Source organism: Leptosomus discolor, chromosome 2 (assembly GCF_034619465.1).
Source record: "Leptosomus discolor isolate bLepDis1 chromosome 2, bLepDis1.hap2, whole genome shotgun sequence".
NCBI lineage: Eukaryota > Metazoa > Chordata > Aves > Leptosomiformes > Leptosomidae > Leptosomus > Leptosomus discolor.
Genome location: NC_141392.1, coordinates 90965517 through 90985050, shown reverse-complemented (window position 1 = coordinate 90985050; position 19534 = coordinate 90965517). Strand labels below are relative to the sequence as shown.

Below are 19534 nucleotides of genomic sequence, written 5' to 3'. Positions count from 1 at the left end.
AGACCAAGCCTTAGATTCTCAGAAGCATCTACGTATTTCACTTTCGTTAGAACCATGGGGTTTGCCTTCCACGGTCTAGGCCTTCTGCCCTACAGTTAGAACCCTAAAAAACCCAGAAGTCTGGGCTTCATATGCATTGCTAGTTCACTTAAACAAGTATATTAATAGACACAAGCTATAGGGCATTATTAAATAAGAATGTCCATGTGTTGCACTAATTTAAACCAATTAAAACCACAAACTTTGAAAAACCCTGAGCTGCTTAATTAATCAGAGAAAAAAACATCTAGGACAAAGATGTTAAACAACAAAATTAGTAATAGAGAAGCCCTTTAGATCTGTTCCTAAAGGTGTGTTTCATTAACATTTTTAACATCTGAAGTATTTTTCACTTTCCAGCCAGTACCAGAAATTACAGGCACTGAAGATATCAAAGACTTATGTATGGAGTCAAAGTCCTAGATTTCCAAATACGTAATGGAATTCTGATGTTTTTAAGAAAACAGAAAATAAAAAAGAACAAGATTCAATTTAACACTGAGAAACTAAATCACTAAAAACGTCATGATTTGTGTTAAACTAATGAAGCACCTTGCTGTTTCTACAAGGTGGGAACAGTGGCATGCACTGCGCACAAGCAAATCAAGGCAGGGGCGCACTCAGTAAGCTCTTACACACTTTAGGTCTGCAGATGTGTCAACTGACTGTGAGAAATCTGAAACATTTCTCATTGAATTTTTCTACAGACATTAATAAAAAAAGAACATTTGAAAGACTATTGACTACAAAACCTCCAGTTATTTTGCATATCAAACACTATTTTCAATCACATTATAAATTGTAAAGACTTGAGAATTAAATGCCCACAATTATGTTAACATAGGCAGTATTCAAACTCAAAATCAGAACTCCAAACTTACCTATAAATGTATCTATCACTCCATGAAGATACTCAGATGCATTTTTATCACTTAGCACAGTCTCTTGAAATAAAATGCCATGCCAATCAAAGTATTATAAAACTTCATCGTGTTTTGCAAACGTACATATTCTTTGTCATGATAAGCTTTATTCTTTTCTGCCCCAACAGCAGCCAACAGGCTTACTCCAGCTTTAAAAATTCACTTTAAAATTCAGATCTGAAAAGGCTAAATACCTCGGTAAGAGACAGGAATGACAACAGACCTACTAAGCAACTCACTTTATGAAGTGCAGCAGAAGATCTGTGACAAATTTGGCGGATTTGACAATTGGACTTCCAGGTTCATTAAATGTGCGAGTATTGTGTTCTATGTACCGGACTTCCCACATTAATGAAGAAAGGCGCCTGTATAGAAGGAAGCAGGGCAGGGGAACAAGACACTTAATTTCTAGCAACATACATGAAACAGGAGAAAAAGCCTTACGTCCTTCTTCCAAGGTATTATCCCGTTCATCATTTTTTTACATTACACCAGAAAACGTGCACACTTCGATATGCTGCTCTGTGTGACCAGCAGAAGGCAGCTCTCATGTTACGTCCTACAGCAACTTACACAGATGGCTTTAAGAATATAACTGACACTTCTTGGGAAAACTCAGCTGTGATGCTTCAGCTTTTACTATTCGTTTATGATACACAAAAGCCACCCTATATCATCTTTTAAGTCACAGCTGAGGATTAACAAAATAGTAATATAAAAATATTAATAGTAATAAAAAAATTATTAAAAGTACACATTTTTGGCAGATAGACAGTGATCGGATTTCCCAACATAGCCTTGATGCAATGACCTAACTATAGAATAACCATATTATGAAAAATGATGCACAAAAGCAAAAATAACTGAAAAAAAATAGATGCAAATCTAGAAAAAGATACAATAAAAAAAGAAAATACATACTATTTCAAATAAAATCTATGACAGCAAGAAGTTACAGATATATACAATCTTCTATTTTCATACTAGCAAAACGTGATGAAAAGAAATGCTGCACAAGTGTTTTGTAGAGTGAAGCAGAGGATCGTTTAAAATGTTCAGCATAAGCGTTTAGATTCAGTTTAATCACATTTATGATTCCAGCATTTAGTTCTATACAATGGCAGCAGCGACTGGGGGGGGGGGGGGGGAAATCATACTTTTTCTGGTTTGTTTTGCATTTTTCAAAAACATACAGGCCTGCTAAGACTCCTGGTTCAGAAGAGGAAAAATATATTTTAAAGGTAAGCCTCATGAAAAGCTACCAAAATCACAAGCCATCTGAACAATCCCTCCTGCAGAAGGGAAAGAAAAAAATTCCACTGGAAAGCCCAAGACAAGGTGGTTGATTATTACCTAAACAGGCCTTGGCAATACTACAAACTAATAAAACCAGATTTCCTGAAGAAGCTATGCTGTTTACCAAAAATAACCACTTGCTCTTTTGACAAGAAAAACAAAATCCAGCAAGAATTCCTCACCACCTCTCATTGCAAACCAGAACAGTACAGAAGTGAAAGGTAGATTACCTTAAATCACACAATAAATGGACCAATAAATGTATATGATTGCATTATAATGTATAAAAAACAAGGTCATTTTAAATGAAAAAGTGATTTTAATTTAGAATTCAACCTTCAGTTAGTACATATACAGTACTGCAAATGAACTTTGAAATTTGGGCCAAACCGAAATGCTACCCATGTTTATCCAAAACAAGTATTAGAGGGACACTGATTATCAAACCAGAAATATCCCAAGAACCAAAGGCAACAGAAGTAATTTAAAGGAGCATAGTCCTACATAAATAATATTTACTGCAAAAAAATACAGCTATTGCAATAGTAGTTTAGGAAAACATCAAAACAGTGTCAAAAAGTTAAAACTTACCTTTGTTGCTGTCCAACAATTTAGAATTTCAAAGCCAGTAACTTAAGAAGCTGTTTTCTGTGTAACTTCTTAAGTGATAACGCAAGATTTTATTTTCTTTTTTAAAAGCACATTAGGACAAAAACACTTGACAAAGTACTAAGGTTTCTCTATTAAAAAACAATTTTTTTTCTGAAAAAAATTATAGAGTGGAGACATAATCCTTTTGACTAAAAGTCATTTTACTGACCTAGTCTCTAGTCCTGCAATCTGAATCTCACATGGAACAAATCATTTGCATAAGCAGGAGTATGAACACCACATAATTCTAAAATACATTTTGGAGGAGAGAGGTTCAATCCTTTTTAAAAATTTCATAAAATGGGAATCTAGATCAAGGACAGAAGATAGGAGAAACAGAAAGCACACACCTATACGCATCTCATAGCTGGGTTTTACCAGACAAAGAGCTAACAAAAACGTGGCTGGCAGTATTTTACAGCAGAAACTGAGACTTGGATCTAACCTGTAAAATCTGCTTTCCAGCCTTTGTTTAATGGTACTGAGGTCTGTGGGATACGCCACGACAGTGCAATACATTGGGTAAGCCTGAAGATCCACAGGTGCCACAAACGCAGAAGCAATATCTAGATAGCATTAAAAAAAATAAAATCAAAGTTATATACCACAAAAGTCCCTTAGCAATTTCAAGATTCGCCTCCCCCTCCATATTTCTTCATATTTGAAACACATAGCACTTTTCAAATAACAACTACTCTAGATATTCCAAGCAATTTGTGATACTTTACACATAAAAGCGCTTGCTGAGGTGTATGCTGTGCGTGCAGTCACTGCAGTGACTATCCATTCTGTTGTGCACTTAGCACCGCACTCCTCAGAGACATAGCAAGCGCATGCGAAATATACACATTTGAAAAGTACATTTAGATGTATAAATTACACATATATGGGGACGTGCAATTCAGTATCATTATTTACAACAATTCAGTATCGTTATTTACAACACAGGCTCGTTTAATTCGGTTTTATATTGCCACTCTCCCATCTTCAAACAAAGCAATTCATTAAATGCTTACCATTAAAGTTACAGTACTATTTCCATCTCTAAGGTATGGGGAAATCCACACTCAAAATCAAAGAGAAACACAATCTCCCGTCCCTCCCTAACAGCAAAGAAGCCTTCTACAACCAGCCCACCAGAACGCCAGAAGACTGCTGAGCCATTTAAGTCTGGGCACCTACACAAACTTGGTTTTCTCCTCCTGTGCTTAGAAGCATCATGAGTGCTTAGACACATCATTCTAACATTTTACACCTCACGGGAAAATACTGTAATACAAAACCATTAAAAACCCCCTTTAAAGTCTCTCTCAAAAGTCTTTAAAAACAGAAAATAGGTTGTTGCTAAACAGACTGCTCCTCTTCTAAAAGCTGTTTACTTAATCTTATGAATGTTCTAGCAACTGCTGCTGCGTTCTGATATGCACCACATATGCTGTAGTTAAATCCCAAACTAAGCAGTATGCCACACAACGTAGTGCAAAATGCAAAACTATTACTTTTAGACAACACAGTGAAAACAACTAAAATCTCGTTTCCTTGCAAGTTTTTTTTTAATGTAATTTGGATTACTACACTGTACGGATATTTCCTTTCTTTTGGAAGCAAAGGGAAACTTCTTATGCAATTTCTCACTAAAAAAAAAATCATAATGTGGGATGTTTAGGTATCAGAAGTATTTAAAAAGTTAAAGAGTTTTCTTGCTTTTTTGAAATGTGTCTTACCTTGCTTCAAGTACTGCAAAAATCAGTTAAAAAATAATACCTGTCACAACTTACATACTTAATTTATGACCATTCTTACCCCAAAACCTAAGACTGCTTTGTCTTAACACAGTTTGCTCATCACTACACATACAAAACACTTATGATTCAGCCCATTTTTCACCCAGGGGATCTCCATCTCAGACTCCCATCTTTGATCCTGTAAATGTGGCACTGATGTGTCACAATGGTTTAACAATTACCTTTTCAGAAGCTGCCTGTAAAGAGTAATTGCTCTAGAACCAAACAGCAAGCAGCTTTTCATAAGTTAATCGATTACTTTTTCCTCAACATTTGGTCTAACTCCAGCAATGTGGGGGAGATAACGGGAATTAGAAAAGGCTAATGCAGGGGAAATCTACACATAGGTATCCTTTTGCTAAGTATATAAGATTTTTTTTTCCCCCCTTATCTTCCTGAACTTCTGTTCATCATAAAGTTTGCAGGTGTAACCCTACCAAGAGATTCTGGTAGCTAAAGTAAAAAAATAAAGTACTTATTTTTTTGATTAAAACCCAAACCCCTAGCATACATCAAATTAGCTACCAAAAAGCAACAGTTACCTTTGAAAACAGGAGAAAATTTAGTTTTGAAATGTACTCATCATATGAAAAATTCAAAAATGTGCAATGACAAAGTTTTGTTCCAGTTAATCCAGAGGTAACAGGTGTATTTTACCGCATTAATTTTTGCAATTTCAGAAGCACACACGAGCATAGTCTGAAAAATGTAAGTCAAAAACGTTTCCCGTGTTATTCAGGATTTACCCAGAGTCATGAGTTGGTTTATCCCTGCAATGATTCTGTCACACTCCTCATCTCGGGTCCTGGAACCCCACTCTCCATCCAGAGGTTTGTAGAGCAGCGTTCTACGTTCATCATCAGTTAAAGGAACACTAGTTCCCAGTTCTTCTGGAAATACAGCTAGAATGTAACATGAAAACCAAATAAAATATAAATCTTTGTATCTTGTGTAATACATACACCTGTAATTCAAAGATACATAACGCTGTTTTACTAACCAAAACAAACGCATAGTTCTTTGTGCAAAGCCATTCTGGATGCATCTGCTATCCTTTCTGTATATTGTGGTACGTTAAATTTAAACCCTTACCATGCAGTTTGGTGGATAAGTCCTCCATGAAACACGATTTAGCCTCTTCTGAATAGCTCACTGTAGAATTTATTTCAGAACCAACTAAGACACTCCTTTATCACAGTTAAAAGTTTGTGGTTTGTTTTGTGGTGGTGTTTGGTTGTTTTTTTAAAACCCAAAATCCTTAGTAACAAATGCTTTTGGTAATGAATGGTCGATGATTTTCAGATGGAGTTTAACATGACTTTGATGTTGACACCAAAGCATTCTCCAGGTAGTGGTTCCACCTTATCACAGTTTTGAGTTTTGTGAGGTCAAATGCTAAAACCAGAGCTCATGAGCAAGCAAATGAGGAGTGTCATCACCCTAGCATTCTTGAAGACCTACCAAGTTACCTGCCTATTTTAATTAATTATTTTGGTCATGTCATCACTCTAATTTCTGTATTTTACTTATGACAAAGAAGTAACCATTAAAAGAAGCGCTGAGCCGAAAATAAAAGTTGAAATGAACACATTTACAACTTAAAAGAATTAAGAATTATATATGGTAACTTATATAGTTACTTATGAGTGACAGTATTATCAAATATTTCTAGAACACAAGAAAAAAATGCTGATTCTACTTCAGTTTATTAACCAGACTTTTATGAAATTTTCAAAAAGAAACCTAAGTGAGGAAAGAAGAAATACTACATTCTTGTGTGAACAGTGCCCACACGCTGTGCTGTCCACCCTGCAGCACGTGTATCTGTCACACGTGCTGGGCCAGACAGGGAGCAAATCCTACTGTTATCAAACTATCTCACAGGCACACTGACAGGTCTCAGAGCAGCTACTTTCCTCAAAGCTGACATAGGGCACAGGTTTCTCTTCAATCCTCCCTAACTGTACATAAAATTAACTTTAACTGTACATCATCTGTTACAAGCTTTTGTAACATTTCTGTCTATTTCCAACATACACTGAGTTTGTCTGATATGGCTGCTGTATGTTTTTTCACAGTTCATTTATCTGGATCTGCTGTTAGTTTCACAACTGATTTATGGATGTTCTTCAAACGCAAATGGTTTGTGGGCCTTCCCTGGACTCCTCAAGAGAAACAGGATTTTTCAAGTAAAACCATACAACTGGTTTTTTCCTTCTTTAAATACACTCTTAAAGCAAATTATATTATTAATGTACCATACCATTACTTGGTATCAGCTCCATGTCCCAAGGGCTCATCTTCTCAGTATCACCATTGTCCCAGCTTAAAAATAACCACATTTAAATTACCTACTAATATTGCTTCAACAAAGTAATTATTTAATGTTTGTAACATAACATATTTAAATACCACAGAGTATTATAATAAACTGGCACACTGAGATGCATGACTGAATTTAATGAACACAAGTTGCTCAGTCAGTACTTCAAATGAAATAACTAATTAAAATAAAGATTGAAGATAAATTTGCTAACCAGACATTGTAGCACTGAAATAAGCTATCAGGATAATCAGGCTGAAGAGGTTCCTGGCTTTCAATTGTTCCAAACCACCAAGCATCATCTATCACTGACCTGAAACGATCACCTAGGTAAGAACACAAAATAATTTCATCAATACAAGGCACCATACTCCTCCCAGGAAAAGCAGTTTTTAGATACCTTCGGCTTGATCTTGAATACAGAAATCCTTTTGAACACTTGTGGCACCCATAGGCAAACATGAGTCATGCTCAGTTTTTTAAAAAAGTGTTATTAAATTATTTCTGAAGGCTGCTTTTAAACAGAGATGAAAGTTAACATGGCATTAAAAAAACCCAATTAATGATTTGCAAATCTACCTATTCTTTTTATATGAATTCATTTCTCAATTTCATATAAAAGGTAAGACATTTCAATGCTATAACTTTAAGACTCAAATCTGCTTGCATTAAATACTACATGCTATCTTAAAATAACTGAGCACTATGACACTTTTGTATGGGGAATATTTTACATGCTGCTAAGCTCCTCCTCGTTGGCTTCTGATGTGCTTTTTCAGCTACCCAAATGTAAATCAGAGGTTCTTTCCCTTTACTATGCAGGCAATCTGACTGATAAAAGAATAAAATTTATTAAAGTTTATTCAAAAGGTTAGCGAAGCAATTTACTATGACTTGAAGTGGTTTCACTACTGCAAAGCATTCACCTAGCTGAGAAAAAAGGTCAGAAGTATTATTAAAAAAAAAAATTACACGTGAGAATGTATATTACATGCCATCATGAATTCTAACACTTTCTGTAACATACGCCAAAGAATTTATAAACAATTTTTAGTGGAGTATTCAGTTTGCTCAATACCAGAACAAATGTAATTTAAGCCTGAGATTCCAAGAACTACACATTTTTGTTTTCATGGGATTTGAGCATCCACACGCTTTCTTAACTGCTGCAATGTTTGCTCTGTTTCAACACATTCACGCTCGAACCAAAAGCTTGCTGCAGTTGTCTGAATTAATAGAAAGTAAATACATTCTCAGAAATGTTCCACTCTTACTGCACTATTTTTTTAAAATCTAATGGATTGCAAGTAATACTAGGACAATTACAAAGCTTCCATTAATAGTCCTAATTGCACTGAATGTAACAGAACCAAGTATACAGAAATATCTGAAATGCAAGATCAAAAATGTAAATAAGGGTTGATGCTTTATTTTAAAGGAATACATTATTCTGAAGAGCTCTTGAAGTACCAGTCTCCCAATATGGCACTCCTTAGTGATCAGTTTTACGAAGAAATGTGTGTAGGTACAACTGTGAATGCCTTCCTGGGGCTAAACATTAAGCAGATCAAAACCACTTAAAAGAACGCACACTGGCAGCCGCTTCTGATTTCTCAAGAGCCACAGCATTCCTATGGACAGAATGCTAAAGCAGAAAACAACGTGACTGAAAAAGCCCACAGAACAATCTCTTGAATCATTATTTTTCCAATGTCCGCTGTGTTACATCATCTATGCGGACAGTAGACCAAAAATTCTTATTAGAGGATTGAGCATAATTTTCCAGAACTGTGTACCACCAGCTTTTGAGAGCAGCCCTGCCAAGAAGGACTCGGGGGTACCAGTGGATGAAAAGCTGGACATCAGCTGGCAATGTGCGCTTGCAGCCCAGAAGGCCAATTGCATCCTGGGCTGCACCAAAAGCAGTGTGGCCAGCAGGTTGAGGGAAGTGATTCTCTCCCTCTACTCTGCTCTGGTGAGACCCCACCTGCAGTGCTGCCTTCAGCTCTGGGGCCCCCAGCATAAGACAGACATGGACCTGCTTCAACAGGTCCAGAGGAGGGCCGTGAAGACTATCAGGGGGCTGGAGCACCTCCCCTGTGAGGACAGGCTGAGAGAGTTGGGGTTGTTCAGCCTGGAGAACAGAAGGTTCCAGGGTGACCTTATAGCGGCCTTCCAGTACTTCATGGGAGCATATAAGAAAGATGGGGGCAAGCTTTTTAGCAGGGCCTGCTGCCACAGGACAAGGGCTAATGGTTTTAAACTGAACGAGGGCAGGCTTCGACTGGATATGAGGAAGATGTTTTTTTACAATGAGGGTGGTGAAACCCTGGCACAGGCTGCCCAGAGAGGTGGTAGAAGCCCCATCCCTGGGAACATTCCAGGTCAGGTTGGATGGGGCTCTGAGCAGCCTGATCCAGCTAAAGGTGTCCCTGCTCACTGCAGGGGGATTGGACTGGATGACCTCTAAAGGTCCCTTCCAGCCCAAACTATTCTATGACAACGTTAGCTGGATGAAAATATAAAATACATGTTGAACCTAAAAGTGGCTGCTATGTAAGAGACAGGTATGCACACCTATCTAAGACACAGCTAAAGCTGCAGGAATCCTACTGGAATAGCTTTTAGTCGAAGTTTTAATCTTGTAGTTAAACTACAAAAAGACAAAGATATATATTAAATAGTATCTGAGTGAAAATAAGAACCTGTCACTTCTCAAACTTCCTAAGTTTGTTCTTTCTGAAAGGAGTCATACATTACTACACATTTAATATTAAAAAATTATAATTAGTCTTCCCTAAAGCAAACAAAACCCAAACAACAACAAAAACACCCCACAAAGAAACCCCATCAAAACACTAAGGACTGTTATTGGTTAAAAAAAATAAAAATCAATGTTTTAAGGTCTTCAAGTGGAGTCATAAAATTTATACACACTGGCTATCCAAACAGTAGCTATAAAAATATTAAGTTGTAGGCCAAGTGCCAGAAATCATAGACCAATAAGAAGAGATAGTAACAGTAGTCCTGAGAAGACAAACCAGCAACTACATGACATGAAAACAATACCAGTTCATTGACGAAGAGCTATGGTGAATGTTCAGCAGACTTGAACATGTCAGATAAATCCTGGGGATTTCAAATTCACGTGGTTAAATAGTCAGGAACAGTTTCATGGACAGTTCTAAGGCATTTCTCCTCATCCTGGTAGAAAATACAGTCTACTTTCAAGGAACATTTTTATATTGTGTTCCACACTGCAACAAAACAATGCATGATTTGTTCTGAGTACATAAGCATACACTAGTAAAATACCCAAAGTGTCAATACAGAGAGCAGGGTAGCACTCCAGAAGGCTCCTGGAAGAGGTGTAATAGTTTTAACAGCAGTGTCTTTGCTATCTCCGCTTTAGCATTTCATACGGTCTCAAAGAAGGAGACTATTTTACCGCTATTTTTAACCACCCAAAAGAGGAACTGAAGAACAAACTGTAACACACACTTGTCAAGAGTTACAAGTTGGTATTAGACACTACTGGCCTGAAACTCATGTTATTTACATTGAAGCCTTGATAAGAGGTTCTGGCACGTTCAACGCTTTTTGTGTAGCTCTAATTCTTTCCACACTGCAAGTTTCTTGAAATACAGTTGCCAGCCCAGGAAGACGACGCTACCTGTGCTCGCAGTCTTCAGAGCAGCACGGGTAACATTTCAAAGTCCCTCCTCTACTCCTGGATTTCTATTACGACGGCGGACAGATGACTTGTGGCTAGGCTGGTCACATACAAGGTATGGCAGTCATTCTTCTGCTGCCATGACCTTGTGGGAAAACATGTACAGCATAGCAGAGGAGGACAAAACCACAGATCCATAACCATCAGGAAAGAGCAAAGCTTGGTGACGTATTAGTACATGTTGACCAATGTTGTCTCTTAAGAGATCTTTAAACTGAAATGATCTTTAAAGAAGAAATAAAGATTTACATTTCCTATTTATCCTACTTTGGGCTAAACCAGAACTAATTCTGTTTTAGTGCTTTAACTTTTCAGTTAAGTCTCTTCTAATTAACGGCACTTTCTGAAACAGCAGCATGTTTTTCCAGACAGTGACTGCTCCCAGCAGTGATCAGGCCTGATGTTTATAGTTCATACCAAGTAACGGTGAGCAGAGAGGCCCTTGCTTAGACTTGTTCTTATAGTGACCAAGGTCACTGCTAAACCTTGTACTCCGTGTTGGGGTGCCGGGAGTGAAAAGGGTCACAAGCATGTAAAAGGTCGCACCTGCAGGGAGGAGCGAACCGGACAGGTGACCCAAACCTGACCAACAGAGTATTCCATCCCATAGACGTCATATTCAGTGTAAAGCTGAGAGACCACGAGGGTCAATCTCTCTTCTTTGATGGCCAACATCTGAGGACTCTGTCTGTTCTTCTGTCATTGATCCCGATCCGTGCATCCCTGAATACAGTGCCTGAGTCCAGCTCCTGCATCCCGTCCCTGTCTGCTGCCGAGTCCAGCCTGGGACTGCCCCAGTGCCAGCCCTGCAGCGTCGGTGGTGGCGTATCGTCATCAGGGTGGGGGAGTTGGGTTCGGTATTGGTGTTGTATCTATTTATATATATTTCATTATTTTCTTATTCTTATTATAATCTTTTGTTTTATTGTCGTTGTTTCATTAAAGCTGTTTTAGTTCTGGTTTCCAAACCATAAAGTCTCTCTCCCTTGTTCTCTCTCCCTTCCCCTTCCGGGAGGCGAAAGGGGTTGATAGAGAATGTCTGTCATTCATCAGTGCCAAGCCCAGCCTCAGCCTTTGACACTACTGAATCAGAAGCCCAGGGTCTTTACCAGATTCCCTACAGAACTGAAGACTAGCAGTCTTTTCAGACAATATAATGTAAAGTATGAGATGATATGGAACTTATTAATATGGTTATCATGTAATTTATGCATCTGCTGCTAAGGCACAGATCCTAAGCGAGGATATCATGATGTAAATCAAATGACAGGAGATCAATTCATCCTTCCTGGCAGAAAAGTCAGGTAAGACTAAGAAACAATAAGAAAAAAGAGCTTTTAACATCCAGCTATGCCACTTCTTCAGGTTACTTGGCTACAATGAACTTAAGAGAGGACAGCACACTGGAAATACAAAATACAGACTAAAGAGGCAGCATACTTGCAGAAACATGTCATATCAGTTGTTTCTACAGACACAGTCACATACACCATCACGTTCTTACATTAAAATCCTCTAATCTCCTATATGATGCTTTGCCTGACATGGCAAGAAATGCTGGCAAGTCAGCTAGCCACAGCTCCTGAATAATACTTGCTTAATCTTTTAAATTTCAGGGACAACCTAAGGCTGTTCTTATGAATGAAAACATATTTACTTCCTGGCCTCCTGGAAAAAAACCAAGACCTTGGAGGATCATTTTGTCATAATGCAGCTTTCCCTCCCCCTATTTAGATTTCATTGTTGAAAGGTGATCTTTGTTATCACACGGAAAAGACAACTAGGAAATAGATATGACTGGGGGAACATGCCTGTCATGGACATTCTCTGGTATCCAACACTTGAAAATAACTAAGCACAGGCAAAGTAAAACGAATCAAAAACTTTCCCACATCACAGAACAGTGAATTATAATTATATCCACTTCAATGAAGCTAAACCATATGGGGTTTAGAACAGAATTCAAACAAGCATAAAGAGATGGGAGGGGCATTCTCTTTGTACAACCTAAAGATCATAAATTTCAAGGCAGAGAAGGTGTTTCCACATTTCCAGCAGAAATTGAAAAAAATGAAGAAAAAATAAAAATTCTAGTAACAATGCAATTGTAAGAGGGCTTTCCATCCAAAAAAAAAAAAGACACAAGCAATATATAGGCTACAATAAGTTATCAGTTACCGATAAACACTGTATTTCTAAAAAGGATTCTTCTTTCTCTGCAAACACAGAGCTGAGATTTTCTTTGCACTTTCTTTTACAGATCACCTTCAGTATTTTGTTTCCTTGCTGTAGCTTCAGTCGAGGACAAAGTAGGACTCCACATCCAAATATGGACAAACCTTATTCTCTCATTTCAGCACAGTATTGGGATCTAATTATCATAACCTACTTTTTAATAAATTATCAAGAAAACAGGTAGCCACTTGGAAAAACAAACAAACAAACCACAACAAAAAACTCCCCACACAACTCACCTATATTCCATCGCCTATGTTTTGCATCATCAAACTGCTGCCTCAAAACCAGGAAATCTATGACATCTGGCATATCATGGTACCTAAGTACAACAGAACACACAACTACTAAGCAATAAAAACAGAAAAAACATAGCAAAAGCTCAAGCCATGACATTAACGGTATCTTTTAACTTATAACCTCACCCCCCCTCAAGAAAGCCCCCAATTTGAATATAATACTGCTTTCCTTACTTCATGGTGAATGATCCTCCAGTTAGTTTACCCGTATCAGGGTCAAGAAAAGCTAGTTTAAGACAGCAGAGAGTAGGCAATCCCACTTCATACTTAATCCCAACTATCTTCATCAGCTCTTGCTCCTGAAATAAACAAAATGTTATGTACCACCACTGAAGTTAAGATGACTACAGTAACTTTCTGAAACTTGAAAATATGGGTATACCAAAAAGACCAGATTTCTGCCAGAACATGTCAAAGTCAAGTATCTGAAATTTAGTCTTTCAAAACAAGCTACTATTTCACCATTGAAATGGTGAAACTTATTTGAAAAACATTTTGCTATGAAGTGTAACCACCTCATCTGATAAAGCAGATGTAAAAACAAGTACAGTTTAAGGTCTGACTTCATTTGACTGTTTATTAAGTTTAAATTTTTCCTCTTAAAGTATTAAGAGCACAACAGTAGAAACATCTGTATCAAGAATCTTCTTTCAGTTAGTTCCTAAAAGTTTTTTAATATTAAGATACAAATAAAAATGAAAAAGAAGTCATACCCGTAATTCCATTTTATGCCATGGTTGCTTTTTGGGATTAATACTATATATTTTGTTCTTCTTAGCCATTACAACATAAGCTTCATGACCTTGTCGGAAATAGTAGACCTAAAAGTGAAATGTGACAGTTATTTAACACAGGCTTTGAGCAGTTGAAATGCTAGTGTATCACTGTGCTACAATGTGCGTGCTTTCTATTTTATCATCAACTCTTTTCCACTCTGTTTTCCTGCAAAAGTCACAGGTTCTCAAAAAATTAAGTGGTGGAAAATTAAAGCAGCTATCATAAAAACATTTATAGAAAAAGTAGGAAAGATTTACAACACCATTTTCCCTATGAGCAAAATATCCTAAGTTATACACGTGAGACCCAAATGAAATCAGTAACAAAACCATCTATTTATCATCGCACTATAGAACAATTCAATGACAGTAACATGAATTCCACTAATCCACCTGGTTATTCATCACTGTAGGACAGCCCTAAGATGACAATCAAGTATCACTAAACTCACCATCTGTCTAATCATATCTCTTTTTGAACAAGAATATATTCCAGAAGGAAAATTCAGCTGTTTTTTATTGTTCTGATAAGATTTTGGTGTTCGCTTCCATACCACTGAACAAATAGCCTAACAAAGATATGAATAAACTGAAAATAAGACATTTCAAGTGGTTATTAAAAATTTTCAAATCCTTCCACTATAAATTTCCACAGTTCGGACATCCAGAGTCTATTAGTGTTACTTTGATCCTGTTGTGCATGACACCATGTGGATGAATGTTTTTGTTCTAAACCATCACTGTAACAAAGTAGAAGCTGAAAACCTTAAACATACATTCAAGGAAAGTATCTGAAACGCAAAACAGGTTCTGCAAACAACTGGAACAAAGATCTGATAAACAGCTGTATTCCAGGTACAATGCACTCCAAATTAAAAAAAAAAATCCTCTAAAAGTGACACAAGCCATAAACATGGGATTTCCATCAAGCAGGATGAGGGAACAATAGCTTAAATGTAAAGGTCTAACACAACAAAAAAAGCAGCGTGAGAAGTCCTCAGTAAGTTTTAAAATACATTTATACAAATAAACACACTAATGTTTGTATTTCCAGATGCTTTCCAAATCTGTTGTATCATCAAACATTATAAACAAGTGTCTGTCAAGTTTTTACATTAACAGTTACTGAAATTTCTTAATGTCACATAGCAATTATTTTTCTTATGTATTTTAAATGGAGAAGGACTCGGCACCAGAATTTTGCTTAAACTGTTGTTTTTCAGAGTGTCCAACATGCACAATATCCTCGTAGGGAAAAAACGCACAGTGGTCACAGAAGGCATGAAAGCAGTGAGAATCTCCTATGCACTGTCAGAATCAAACTGGCAGGAAAAGGAACAGAGGCTACTAAGAGACAGACCTAAAATAATGCTAATTTAAATCACACTTTCAACGCTGTGACAATTGTTTCCTGTACATTCCAGTGAATCAAACAAAAAAAATATCCACTTAGTGGCACAGGCTACAAACAATTCCTACTACACTTACTGTTTCTGCTAAACCTCTACATAAATTCAGCTCACTGTTTACAAAGAGAAACATTTTTATTTTTATAAATGGCTCTAAGCTTTCCATCTTCTGTCAGAACAAAAAATTAGAAAGGTATCTGTGGAAAAAAGAATTTATGCCCTTTCCCAGGAAATCAACTTTTTATTCTTGATAAATTCTGGCTTCTGCATGTTTGTTGTAGTACCCAGACAAAACTGTTCTTTATCATGTTAATGGCAGAATACTCCAACGAACGTGCATTGTGTTTCTATAATCAGACAGTCCCATCTCTGGTTTGTTTCCACTGTTCCTCAAGACACACAACAAAGGCCTGTAAATGGCAGCATTGATAAAGGGAAAAGGGATGGTATGTGCTTTTCTTATGCACTGAGTATAAAACTAAGTATAGCACTACTGTTCTTTCTTACTTGTTTGTACAGCTGTAAGAGAACGAATTTGAAATATCTCTCCTCCCAAATCTTATAAAACATACCAACCATCCACCAAAACGTTCGAAGGCCACATGAGACCTCTTCTTATCACGCCTCTCTAATTAAATCGATCTTTTATTTCTGTGGATCTCAAAAGTAACTTTCTAGATGAATAGCTTCTTTTCACATCTTAAGCAAATATGGGGAGGGCAAATATCAGAGATGGAATTTTAGACAGAGCAGCTTGATTACAAACATAATCTCTATTGGTGTGACGACCACTACTTTTTAGGCACAGGACAGGAGATTTCCTGTTCAACAATACAAAGCATTTTTCAGCAAAAGGATGCAGCCTACTTAGATATTCCCAGTACACACCACACACGCTATTCAGCAGGTGCCAAACCAAACACACCAGTTTATCTTACTAAACCACTACCACATTAAAGCCTCGTGAGTGATATGGTACAGATAAATCCTTGGCTGCTTCCCTGTATCCAGATGGTATCAGGTACCAAATATATTTATTTGGACTTGATCTTTTGCACAGTACAGTCTCCAAAACATGCTTGCTGGAGGGTATAAATACATAAGCATTTTCTCCAGTTGCAACTCTCAACTTGGAAGTTCTCCTTTCCTCCGTCACTAGCAATGACAATTTTTGCATAGCTGTGCTGCGAACTGCATCAGTGATCCAGTGAAAACAAAACTGCTTGCACACGCAACCTCTGCTCCTGATTTCAGTTTCTAAGGTGGTGCCTACAAACAGCTCTAGCTCAGGACCAAACTCTGCCATCACATCAAGTATTTCTCCAACTGCATTCTGAAGGTGTGAGCTATACAAGAACTCTGCAGAAACGCGCTGCTCCCTGAAGAGCCAACAGACTACACATTACAGCATAAGCCAGCCACTTGCTCTTACTTTAACCTGAGGGGATTTTAGGAAACATGCACAGACTGGCTTTCAAGATTGCCTTCTATCTGATACTACTTATTCATACAATTCACTGTAACATTCACATGCTATATATTCCAAAGCAGGAACTGGTGGGTGTCCTTTTGCTTCTGTATTTTGAGATGTCTGGGCCATGTTTACAAAGTGTTTACAGTCCAGTTCATATGAAACACATACACAAAACTTCTCTTGTGGGTTTCTGTTGTAAGAGACCAGCAGAAGTTTTCTGATATCAGAAACACAAGCAAAAAGGAGAGTATCAGAAATTTTCTTCAGAATCTCTAAAAAAAACCCCAACAAAACCAACACCACAAAAAACCCCCACCGTTTCCCTAGAGGTTTAATTCCTGGTATTCCTGGTTTTCACATCAAGTCCCAAACTGAAGTTTTCCAAACAACTTAAATTTGTATTTGATTTCTTACCTATTTTTCAGCGTACAAGATGCTGTACAACTGAGGTCTAGTTTCACTAGATAAAGCATCTCACACAGTTTCTATACACATCCTAAGGAAATTAACACACTGAACATTGTAGAAGAAGGAATATTACTGAAATAGCACAGAGTTCAGAAAAGTCAAAGCCACACTTCACAGAACATTTTTTTAAATATGGGAAAGACTAAAGGAAGCAAAAGCAAATTTTAGCCAGATCAAAGAATGTTTTGAAAATAACCCAAAATATTCTGTTAATAAACCTCTGGAAAAAATGCACAGATGAAAATAAAAAAAAGGCAAAAACAAGCTGAAAGAATCATGAACACAAAGGCAAAAAACTACAATACCTCATCCCCCATCTGTGGCACAAACGGGCACCGACGAGGAACAGTGTCTGTAATCCATGCTGAAGGCAGCCATTCTTCCAGTGTCAAACCATTTTCTGACAGAACTCCTACAGCCAGTCTCTGAAGAAAATGCACACAGAAGATTAATGTAATAAACTAACATTTGGGGAAGCCTTGTATTTTGGTGAGTGTTTTATTAAAATCAACTGCCACTTGTTAATGTATATTTAACATAAAATGGAAATTATTGCCAGTGTGAACATAAATCTTACTTAACTGCTTATACGAACACCAAGACCAAAACCAGTAATAATCTGAAAATGAAGTGGTTTTTTAAGGGGTTTTTTAGTTTGTTGGGTTGAGGGGGGGGAGGGCCAGGGCAGGGGGAGAGCTCTTCTAATAAAGACTGAATTTATTAACACTCCAGTAACTATGTCTCAGTCCCAAAAAGATAAAACTGAAATACGCCATTTTAACCAAATTCACACAGTTGCCTTGGCCCATAAGACACTACAGCTGTACAGCTGCCTCCAATCAAGAAACTCCACAAAATGAGGAGGAATAGATGAACAAACATAAACAGAGGTAAAGCATGTTGTCTATCTGGAATTCTGTAAGGCCTTTGACATGGTCCCCCACAACATGCTCCTATCTAAGTTAGGGGGATATGGATTTGATGGGTGAACTGTTTGGTGGATGAGGAATCGGTTGGGTGGTCGCATCCAGAGGGTAGTAGTCAATGGCTCGATGTCCAGACAGAGATTAGCGACAAGTGGCATCCTTCAGGGGTCTGTACTGGGACCCACGCTGCTTAATATCTTCATCAATGACACAGACAGTGCGACTGAGTGCACGCTCAGCAAGTTTGGAGACAACACCAAGCTGAGTGGTGTGGCTGACATGCCTGAGGGATGGGATGCCATCCAGAGGGACCTGGACCAGCTTGAGAAGTGGGCCTGTGTGAACCTCATGAGGTTCAACAAGGCCAAGTGCAAGATCCTGCACATGGGTCAGGGCAACCCCCAATATCAATACAGGCTGGGGGATGAAGACATTGAGAGCAGCCCTGCTGAGAAGGATTTAGAGGTACTGGTGGATGAAAAGCTGGACATCAGCTGGCAATGTGCGCTCACAGCCCAGAAGGCAAATCGCATCCTGGGCTGCACCAAAAGCAGTGTGGCCAGCAGGTCAAGGGAGGCGATTCACCCCCTCTACTCTGCTCTGGTGAGACCCCACCTGCAGTGCTGCGTCCAGCTCTGGGGCCCCCAGCATAAGACAGACATGGACCTGCTTGAACAGGTCCAGAGAAGGGTCACAAAGATGGTCAGGGGGCTGGAGCACCTCCCCTGTGAGGACAGGCTGAGAGAGTTGGGGTTGTTCAGCCTGGAGAAGAGAAGTTTCCAGGGAGACCTTATAGCGGCCTTCCAGTACTTCATGGGAGCATATAAGAAAGATGGGGGCAAGCTTTTTAGCAGGGCCTGCTGCCATAGGACAAGGGCTAACGGTTTTAAACTGAACGAGGGCAGGCTTCGACTGGATATGAGGAAGATGTTTTTTACAATGAGGGTGGTGAAACCCTGGCACAGGCTGCCCAGAGAGGTGGTAGAAGCCCCATCCCTGGGAACATTCCAGGTCAGGTTGGACGGGGCTCTGAGCAGCCTGATCCAGCTAAAGGTGTCCCTGCTCACTGCAGGGGGGTTGGACTGGATGGCCTCTAAAGGTCCCTTCCAGCCCAAACTATTCTATGACTCTATGTGGAAATTACCCAGACTGGGTACATCCAAATTACCCACCGGCATATATTTACTACAACGTGCTA

The 19534-nt window shown here is 38.3% G+C and overlaps 1 protein-coding gene across 2 annotated transcripts in view; it reads right to left on the bottom strand.

Annotated features, from left to right (window-relative positions):
- PHIP (PHIP subunit of CUL4-Ring ligase complex) overlaps nt 1-19534 on the bottom strand; it is a 116541-nt gene that overhangs the window by 9969 nt on the left and 87038 nt on the right. For both annotated transcript variants that reach the window (XM_086482487.1, XM_086482488.1), the window contains 9 exons: nt 17716-17835; nt 13997-14104; nt 13458-13582; nt 13224-13306; nt 7231-7342; nt 6957-7018; nt 5440-5595; nt 3355-3475; nt 1202-1327 (listed from right to left, as the gene is read on the bottom strand). In XM_086482487.1, the coding sequence (XP_086338613.1) occupies nt 1202-1327; nt 3355-3475; nt 5440-5595; nt 6957-7018; nt 7231-7342; nt 13224-13306; nt 13458-13582; nt 13997-14104; nt 17716-17835 (1013 nt within the window). The remainder of the gene's footprint in view (nt 1-1201; nt 1328-3354; nt 3476-5439; nt 5596-6956; nt 7019-7230; nt 7343-13223; nt 13307-13457; nt 13583-13996; nt 14105-17715; nt 17836-19534) is intronic.